Below are 10268 nucleotides of genomic sequence, written 5' to 3' on the forward strand. Positions count from 1 at the left end.
AAACTACCCCCTTGTGATCTCTCAAATCGATAGTGAAGACACCCTTTAAAAAAGCTCCTCAAGTGTTCTTTGTTCTTTCATGAGGGCAACAAGGAGCACACCCTCACCGTAAGCGTGTTTTTGCAAGGGAGAGAGAGAGAGAGAGAGAGAGAGAGAGAGAGTCTTTCAACAATTGCATCATTGAACAAAGTTGCAAAATCTCTATAGTAATCACAAGCAAAGAACAAAGCAAAATTGCGACATGCGATAGTAGGATATAAGCTATTGTGAGGACAATGACAATGACACTCACTTTGCACACACACACGCACGCACGCAACGTGTGCACAAACCAACAGCAGCAACATTTTATCAAAAGCCCGAACTCCACAACCATGAGTGCTTCCACCTCCTTGATTAGTAGCGTCGCTCCATGGAGAAGTACCACCACTCAGCTGAATAAACAACACAACAATCGTAGATGCCAAAAGAACATTCAAAAGCAACTGGCATTTCCTAAAATCAGTTTCTGCAAACAATAGAACCCTCCACAACCTTCCACAACACACACTTTAATTGAAGAGAACTGCAATTCTTGCTTACAAAGAACTCTTGACTAAGTTATGGTGGCGATATTCTGTAACAACCATTCCCTACAATATACTAGTGTTCTCCACATCACATGGAAAGACAACAAAATTGCCTTCAGGGCTAATACAAAGTCTTCACGATGGTTGTGTACTAACTCAGAACCGTTTTCCCTAAACAAAGCCTTAATGTAGCCAGAATAACCACACAAGAGCATCTTAAACTGACATAACTTAGCATAAAAAATAAACATGTAGACGTAATCTAGCTTGTGCTTTTGATCTCCACCTATTTGTAATCCAATCTCACCAACATCCCCTGCACATAGACAAAGTTGGAAATTAGAATGAAGCACAATACACATCAACAAACAATATGTGCTATAACCAATGTGAAGTAGCTATAAACAATATGTGCTATTTGTAATCCAATATGTGCTATAACCAATGTGAAGTAGCTTCTTTTATCGCACAAGTGACTCTTAGCTTGCTGCTGCTGCCTATAATTCACACATATTCCATTCTCACAATGCAATACCCCACCCACCAGGTATGGATCTTGAAATGATAGTAGAGAAAAAATAGCATGTCTTGCAGGGTGAATGGTTACCGGAAACCCCCTAATTTGTGCGCATTTAGGACAAACATATGGATGGCTTCCCAAATCCTCCAGGAAACCCCATAATTTATCAGATCCTCCTCCACGAATCCTAAGAAAACCCTTATCCTCATGCTGTCAAGACTGATTTGCAGCAAACCATCCGCCCATCAGTACATTATAGCAGAGTTTGCTAATGCCCCATGCTTTGCTCTCGAGAAGGCACTCTTTCAGACTATCGCAGAGGGCTGAGCCCTTCAGTGTTCAGATAAAATTGCCTTGATGGAGCGCACCATGCCTGCTATACAACTGTGCCTAGATAGCAAACAGCGGGAGTGCCAACCCATGTTCCCATTGATAGTACTAGCTCTAGCCCATCCTGTTTCTACTTGTCCCTAGAGTGCACAAAACTAATTTCTTTCTGAGTTAAGAGAGTGCTGTACCACCAATAAAAAAGAGCAGCCATTTAACAGCTTAACAAGAACACGAACACAAGAACCAAAATATAAGAGAAAAACTTACATGGTTAACAAAATCCTATTCGTTCATCTGTCAAATCATAGCACATAAACTTCACACAAGCGGAGGTGTCAGCTGGATGAAACACATCTCCTTCAATATATACATTGAGAAAGCCCTTCTTCCACCACGCCTCCCTGTTCTTCACCAAAAAATCATTCCATTCGTTCCAATCCTCATCCTGCATAACTTTTGTCCGGTGAAAGTAGGGAGGTTCTGGTAGAGAGGTTGGTATTGATTCAAGAGTTGGCTTGAAAACTGTCCAGCCCTTGAAGCCTCCCTAGAGAACAGAGTCTCTCTCTCTCTCTCTCTCTCTCTCTCTCTCTCTCTCTCTCTCTCAGGAAAGCCCCTACCTCCCAAGTGGAGCATAGGGAAGTCTCTTCCGATACCATCGTTGATGCAAAGGCGCATAGGGCGGTCTCTTCAGATACCATCGTTGATGCAATCTCTCTCTCTCTCTCTCTCTCTCTCTCTCTCTCTCTCTCTCTCTCTCTCTCTCTCTCTCTCTCTCTCTCTCTCTGTGTGTGTGTGTGTGTGTGTCTGTGATAATCTTGTACCTCGATAACTTTGAAGACCTCTCCTTGGAATTTTTTTTCGTTCACCAGCACCTTTTCTAATTTCTCTGGCAAGTCTTTTCCTCTTTCTGATCTGTTTCGTCTTTCTCGGACAGATGGGTTTTTCTTTCTTTCGGACAGATGCCTGAGTTCATTGAACCTGAATCGGTAAATTGAACACAAAGCTAAATAAGCGTCAGTTGTGAAACATCCGAACCTGAGCCAGTTCCGCTTGCCACGACCTGGTGAAGTGAAGCGCCTGGTGAAGTGAAGCCTGCTCATCATCTCGTGCCCTGCAAGGACGTGAACCGGCCCCTCAATTTAGAGACGGAATGTTCTTGGAATTTTGCTTACGTGTCCTTTCCTAATTCGCTACAAATTGATTTTGCTGGAAATTGCTCAAAATTAGACCAACTTATTGGTTTCTAATTTTCAATGTAGAATCTTCGCAGATTCCACCAGAACTCTAGTTCAGTTCTTCAAGCCTTTCCATGAGCAAAATCCTCGACCCCAGATCATGGGATGTGTTAAGTATACACTCCCGTGAGCCAAGGACCATGTTGTGCCACCTAGCAGGCTAACTCGCCAGCTCCATGTGTTGTTGTTGCTGGCTTGCCCCTAAAGACGCAGCCCTGGCTACCCTGCCTTGCGAGGTGTAGACTTCGCTTGCCACCTGTCCACGTCACATCCCCTTCGGAAGGTAGACTCCCGTGTCGCCTCCCTTTGTTACCTGCCACAACGTCCTTCTCTTTTCAATCCCAAAGCCAGTATCTGCCGAGATTTTCTCTGATAAAATCATTTCTCAAAGTTATAGGAACATGCCTAAATAAATTCTTTTTTTTAGGATTCCGTGTGCATGGCTACTTAGGCTCATAATGAATTTTGTCCACTCATCCAACTACACGGCATCTCGCTAATATACCCTCTAAAGCGACATTTTCCGAAATCTTACCCGCATACATACTCTAGGAGAAATGTCTATGAGATTTGAGATTCCTCGCCAGGTTTTTGAATCCTTTTTTATGAACTCTGGGAACCAAAAAACCTTCATGGCAGGGATCAATCTCCGTCTCTGACTATCAATGGCATCGGGCTACCTCGACTCATGTTCAATTCATATAAGAAAAGATAGCAAAGTCTGTTTGATGCCAACTCCAGCCCTTACCGCCGACAACCAATCAAAAACATGTCCCACAAACGCGCACGTCACCATATCGGATATAAATCGATGCATCAGCTTTTCTCTCTTCTGGAGCGCACATGCACCCGACCGGCGAGGTCCAACTGATGAAGGGCAAGTTGGTCGGACTTCGTGGGTCGGAGTCTCTTGAGCACATGCAAGGAAACCATCAAAAGTAGAAGCAATCCATGTTGCGTAGCAAGAATGCCAAGCATTACTGGTTTGCTATAGTTAGAATTGGCAAGGTCCCTTTAGCTAGAATTTTGAGACCAAGCACCTCAAGTCGACACAACCTGCTCCACTCGATGGGAAAGGTTCAAACTGATAGTTTTATGCTAAAATATTCAAGATATGTCAATTTTCCATCGGTCGATCGGAGGTATGTAGTCACACTATCGGTGCCCATCCTGTCGTCTACCAGCCTGCTCTACCCACGGCATTGCTGCTATGCATTGGCATCCTGTTAAGCCTCATGACTATTTGACACCCCCCTTTTCAGGTGGGATCGACGGTCCACGATTTTTGGATGATGTGGACCATCCACTTATTCTCAAGAATAAAAAGATTCAAGCCGGTTTGTGCCCCCGCTCCTTGAGCCCACCACCTACCACACCAGAGGCTACGACTCTCTCGTTAAGCTATCGCACATCACTTGAAATGGAGGTGCGAACGTGAAATAATATGGTAAAAATGACGGGGTGGGGATCACATGGTGTTCACATGGAGGTCACTTTGGGATGGTTTGGTTGGGATCACGTAGTGATCACTTTTGAATAGGTTGGTTCACAAGGTGATCACATACTAGTTGGGATTCACACGATGATCACTTCACGATCACTTGATGTTCACATTGAGTTCACATGGGGATCACTTTAATTGTGATCACTTGGGGATTTCCATCAATGACGCAAAACCAATCCCGTCGCCCCCAATTAATGGGGACCATTGATCTCACTTGACAAGGGGTGTGTCAAATAATCACGAGGCATGTTAAGCGCCATGACCAGCAACATCAAGAGCAAGGCAATTCTTTGCTTCGAGGAGGACCTCATGTAGATTCCCTACATTATAATAATAACAAGCATTGGTCCTATTGCCTATCTGCTCAACTTCTTGAGAAAATGGATTCTTTCGAGGATTTCATTAAGATTCCCCTCTCATCTCCTTTCCTCATGGCTTGTTGTTCCTTGTCAAGTCCCCCTTTTCCTCTTTCATCACTCACCACCTTCACTAAGAAGAGTCCTTCAACTCACACTGTTGAAAACACCCCACGGCTACCTTGCCATCTACTAGTAGACGATGGCATCCCGAACAAGAAGCTCTTCATGGACTTTATGTGTTTCATGAGGATGTGGTAAAGCATCGAGTGGTTGTGGCATGCTTGGGCACAAGGTAGACACCCATAGCTTATCCAAAAAGAGTAGAAAACCAAGAAGCACTAAAATTTTTGATTAGATGCTTTATTTGTGGAGGAGAACTTTAAGCTTTGAAATTTTTTTACAATTAATTCATGGATTACTCAGAAGACCCATGATTTTTGATGTGTCATTTGCGGGATCTTGCTCAAAGATAAAGTTGAGGCAAACCTACATTGACTCGGAGCTCAAGTGGTCTAGTTCCGATCTGCACTTTAGCAGTGTTGATTGCAAATTTGCTTTCCTCTCATGAAAAAAATGCTTCAGAATTTTTGTACTTTCAACTTGGAGCTACATAATTATTTTATCGTGCATTGCTATCTACCTTGAAAATAGAAAACAACTTTGGAACCAGCATTTTCCACCCAAATTCCCTTAGCACATCGTCAACCCACTTCAAAAGCAGTAAACAATACTCATTAACCTTTAAAGTTATTGACTTTCATGTTGGTTTTTGCAGGCTATCCAACATGGATAGGAACATAGTAATGAGGCACGACCTACACCAATTATACATCCAGAGGACATGGATTTATACCTACTAAGATGCAACACTATCGTGATGACCTCTTGCATCTCATAGAGTATGGGTTGGTGAAGAGGTTGTTATACATGGATAACTTTATGTCACATGCTATGAGATGTATTATTAGGCATCTTATAGCCTAATCACACACCAGAGATTGAAGCTCGGGAGAGCAATTGGGGATGACACAAGAGGAGAGGATATGCAGACTATGCAACCTAGAGAATAAGTCAAAGTAGCACTTTGTATGTAGATGCATGCCATACTAGGAGATCAAAGTTCACGATGGAGTTTGGACCGCTAAGGCAAATGATGGAGTACCCACACCAAAGGGAGCTTTCGTTGAGGTTCTACAAGGGAGCCTGGTGAAGTGAAGCCTGCTCATCATCTCGTGCCCTGCAAGGACATGAACCGGCCCCTCAATTTAGAGACGGAATGTTCTTGGAATTTTGCTTACGTGTCCTTTCCTAATTCCCTACAAATTAATTTTGCTGGAAATTGCTCAAAATTAGACCAACTTATTGGTTTCTAATTTTCAATGTAGAATCTTCGCAGATTCCACCAGAACTCTAGTTCAGTTCTTCAAGCCTTTCCATGAGCAAAATCCTCGACCCCAGATCCTGGGATGTGTTAAGCATACACTACCGTGAGCCAAGGACCATGTTGTGCCACCTAGCAGGCTAACTCGCCAGCTCCATGTGTTGTTGTTGCTGGCTTGCCCCTAAAGACGCAGCCCTGGTTACCCAGCCTTCCGAGGTGTAGACTTCGCTTGCCACGTGTCCACGTCACATCCCCTTCGGAAGGTAGATTCCCATGTCGCCTCCCTTTGTTACCTGCCACAACGTCCTTCTCTTTTCAATCCCAAAGCCAGTATCTGCCGAGATTTTCTCTAATAAAATCATTTCTCAAAGTTATAGGAACATGCCTAAATAAATTCTTTTTTTTAAGATTCCGTGTGCATGGCTACCTAGGCTCATAATGAATTTTGTCCACTCATCCAACTACACGGCATCTCGCTAATATGCCCTCTAAAGCGACATTTTCCAAAATCTTACCCGCATATATACTCTAGGAGAAATGTCTATGAGATTTGAGATTCCTCGCCAGGTTTTTGAATCCTTTTTTATGAAACTCTGGGAACCAAAAAACCTTCATGGCAGGGATCAATCTCCGTCTCTGACTATCAATGGCATCGGGCTACCTCGACTCATGTTCAATTCATATAAGAAAAGATAGCAAAGTCTGTTTGATGCCAACTCCAGCCCTTACCGCCGACAACCAATCAAAAACATGTCCCACAAACGCGCACGTCACCATATCGGATATAAATCGATGCATCAGCTTTTCTCTCTTCTGGAGCGCACATGCACCCGACCGGCGAGGTCCAACTGATGAAGGGCAAGTTGGTCGGACTTCGTGGGTCGGAGTCTCTTGAGCACATGCAAGGAAACCATCAAAAGTAGAAGCAATCCCTGTTGCATAGCAAGAATGCCAAACATTACTGGTTTGCTATAGTTAGAATTGGCAAGGTCCCTTTAGCTAGAATTTTGAGACCAAGCACCTCAAGTCGACACAACCTGCTCCACTCGATGGGAAAGGTTCAAACTGATAGTTTTATGCTAAAATATTCAAGATATGTCAATTTTCCATCGGTCGATCGGAGGTATGTAGTCACACTATCGGTGCCCATCCTGTCGTCTACCAGCCTGCTCTACCCACGGCATTGCTGCTATGCATTGGCATCCTGTTAAGCCTCATGACTATTTGACACCCCCCTTTTCAAGTGGGATCGACGGTCCACGATTTTTGGATGATGTGGACCATCCACTTATTCTCAAGAATAAAAAGATTCAAGCCGGTTTGTGCCCCCGCTCCTTGAGCCCACTACCTACCACACCAGAGGCTACGACTCTCTCGTTAAGCTATCGCACATCACTTGAAATGGAGGTGCGAACGTGAAATAATATGGTAAAAATGACGGGGTGGGGATCACATGGTGTTCACTTGGAGGTCACTTTGGGATGGTTTGGTTGGGATCACGCAGTGATCACTTTTGAATAGGTTGGTTCACAAGGCGATCACATACTAGTTGGGATTCACACGAGGATCACTTCACGATCACTTGATGTTCACATTGAGTTCACATGGGGATCACTTTAATTGTGATCACTTGGGGATTTCCATCAATGACGCAAAACCAATCCCGTCGCCCCCAATTAATGGGGACCATTGATCTCACTTGACAAGGGGTGTGTCAAATAATCACGAGGCATGTTAAGCGCTATGACCAGCAACATCAAGAGCAAGGCAATTCTTTGCTTCGAGGAGGACCTCATGTAGATTCCCTACATTATAATAATAACAAGCATTGGTCCTATTGCCTATCTGCTCAACTTCTTGAGAAAATGGATTCTTTCGAGGATTTCATTAAGATTCCCCTCTCATCTCCTTTCCTCATGGCTTGTTGTTCCTTGTCAAGTCCCCCTTTTCCTCTTTCATCACTCGCCACCTTCATTAAGAAGAGTCCTTTAACTCACACTGTTGAAAACACCCCACGGCTACCTTGCCATCTACTAGTAGACGATGGCATCCCGAACAAGAAGCTCTTCATGGACTTTCTGTGTTTCATGAGGATGTGGTAAAGCATCGAGTGGTTGTGGCATGCTTGGGCACAAGGTAGACACCCATAGCTTATGCAAAGAGAGTAGAAAACCAAGAAGCACTAAAATTTTTGATTAGATGCTTTATTTGTGGAGGAGAACTTTAAGCTTTGAAATTTTTTTACAATTAATTCATGGATTACTCAGAAGACCCATGATTTTTGATGTGTCATTTGCGGGAGCTTGCTCAAAGATAAAGTTGAGGCAAACCTACATTGACTCGGAGCTCAAGTGGTCTAGTTCCGATCTGCACTTTAGCAGTGTTGATTGCAAATTTGCTTTCCTCTCATGAAAAAAATGCTTCAGAATTTTTGTACTTTCAACTTGGAGCTACATAATTATTTTATCGTGCATTGCTATCTACCTTGAAAATAGAAAACAACTTTGGAACCAGCATTTTCCACCCAAATTCCCTTAGCACATCGTCAACCCACTTCAAAAGCAGTAAACAATACTCATTAACCTTTAAAGTTATTGACTTTCATGTTGGTTTTTGCAGGCTATCCAACATGGATAGGAACATAGTAATGAGGCACGACCTACACCAATTATACATCCAGAGGACATGGATTTATACCTACTAAGATGCAACACTATCGTGATGACCTCTTGCATCTCATAGAGTATGGGTTGGTGAAGAGGTTGTTATACATGGATAACTTTATGTCACATGCTATGAGATGTATTATTAGGCATCTTATAGCCTAATCACACACCAGAGATTGAAGCTCGGGAGAGCAATTGGGGATGACACAAGAGGAGAGGATATGCAGACTATGCAACCTAGAGAATAAGTCAAAGTAGCACTTTGTATGTAGATGCATGGCATACTAGGAGATCAAAGTTCACGATGGAGTTTGGACCGCTAAGGCAAATGATGGAGTACCCACACCAAAGGGAGCTTTCGTTGAGGTTCTACAAGGGAGCCTGGTGAAGTGAAGCCTGCTCATCATCTCGTGCCCTGCAAGGACATGAATCGGCCCCTCAATTTAGAGACGGAATGTTCTTGGAATTTTGCTTACGTGTCCTTTCCTAATTCCCTACAAATTAATTTTGCTGGAAATTGCTCAAAATTAGACCAACTTATTGGTTTCTAATTTTCAATGTAGAATCTTCGCAGATTCCACCAGAACTCTAGTTCAGTTCTTCAAGCCTTTCCATGAGCAAAATCCTCGACCCCAGATCCTGGGATGTGTTAAGCATACACTACCGTGAGCCAAGGACCATGTTGTGCCACCTAGCAGGCTAACTCGCCAGCTCCATGTGTTGTTGTTGCTGGCTTGCCCCTAAAGACGCAGCCCTGGTTACCCAGCCTTCCGAGGTGTAGACTTCGCTTGCCACGTGTCCACGTCACATCCCCTTCGGAAGGTAGATTCCCATGTCGCCTCCCTTTGTTACCTGCCACAACGTCCTTCTCTTTTCAATCCCAAAGCCAGTATCTGCCGAGATTTTCTCTAATAAAATCATTTCTCAAAGTTATAGGAACATGCCTAAATAAATTCTTTTTTTTAGGATTCCGTGTGCATGGCTACCTAGGCTCATAATGAATTTTGTCCACTCATCCAACTACACGGCATCTCGCTAATATGCCCTCTAAAGCGACATTTTCCAAAATCTTACCCGCATATATACTCTAGGAGAAATGTCTATGAGATTTGAGATTCCTCGCCAGGTTTTTGAATCCTTTTTTATGAAACTCTGGGAACAAAAAAACCTTCATGGCAGGGATCAATCTCCGTCTCTGACTATCAATGGCATCGGGCTACCTCGACTCATGTTCAATTCATATAAGAAAAGATAGCAAAGTCTGTTTGATGCCAACTCCAGCCCTTACCGCCGACAACCAATCAAAAACATGTCCCACAAACGCGCACGTCACCATATCGGATATAAATCGATGCATCAGCTTTTCTCTCTTCTGGAGCGCACATGCACCCGACCGGCGAGGTCCAACTGATGAAGGGCAAGTTGGTCGGACTTCGTGGGTCGGAGTCTCTTGAGCACATGCAAGGAAACCATCAAAAGTAGAAGCAATCCCTGTTGCATAGCAAGAATGCCAAACATTACTGGTTTGCTATAGTTAGAATTGGCAAGGTCCCTTTAGCTAGAATTTTGAGACCAAGCACCTCAAGTCGACACAACCTGCTCCACTCGATGGGAAAGGTTCAAACTGATAGTTTTATGCTAAAATATTCAAGATATGTCAATTTTCCATCGGTCGATCGGAGGTATGTAGTCACACTATCGGTG

General features: G+C 43.6%; 1 protein-coding gene across 2 annotated transcripts; it reads right to left on the minus strand.

Annotated features, from left to right (window-relative positions):
* Positions 1–535: 535 nt before the first annotated feature.
* Positions 536–2605, minus strand: LOC147438125 (uncharacterized). 2 transcript variants are annotated; one of them, XM_086486064.1, is made up of 4 exons: positions 2455–2605; positions 2241–2382; positions 1687–1963; positions 536–885 (listed from the first exon to the last, which is right to left on the minus strand). In XM_086486064.1, exons 1-3 carry the CDS (start codon positions 2520–2522, stop codon positions 1691–1693), a joined length of 483 nt encoding a protein of 160 aa, XP_086342190.1. In that variant the 5' UTR covers positions 2523–2605; the 3' UTR covers positions 536–885; positions 1687–1690. The 2 variants fall into 2 exon arrangements, with proteins under 2 accessions (XP_086342190.1, XP_086342191.1); XM_086486065.1 differs by lacking the exon at positions 1687–1963.
* Between the last annotated feature and the right edge of the window lie 7663 nt (positions 2606–10268).

This window comes from Adiantum capillus-veneris, chromosome 17 (genome assembly GCF_014529385.1).
Source record: "Adiantum capillus-veneris isolate H3 chromosome 17, ASM1452938v2, whole genome shotgun sequence".
NCBI lineage: Eukaryota > Viridiplantae > Streptophyta > Polypodiopsida > Polypodiales > Pteridaceae > Adiantum > Adiantum capillus-veneris.

Coding starts and splice junctions, on each gene's coding strand:
- LOC147438125 (XM_086486064.1), bottom strand. CDS start 2,522: ATGATGAGCAGGCTTCACTTCACCAGGCGCTTCACTTCACCAGGTCGT. Junction 2,383..2,454: donor GGCAAGCGGAACTGGCTCAG/GTTCGGATGTTT, acceptor CAATGAACTCAG/GCATCTGTCCGAAAGAAAGA. Junction 1,964..2,240: donor AGGTCTTCAAAGTTATCGAG/GTACAAGATTAT, acceptor TCTGTTCTCTAG/GGAGGCTTCAAGGGCTGGAC.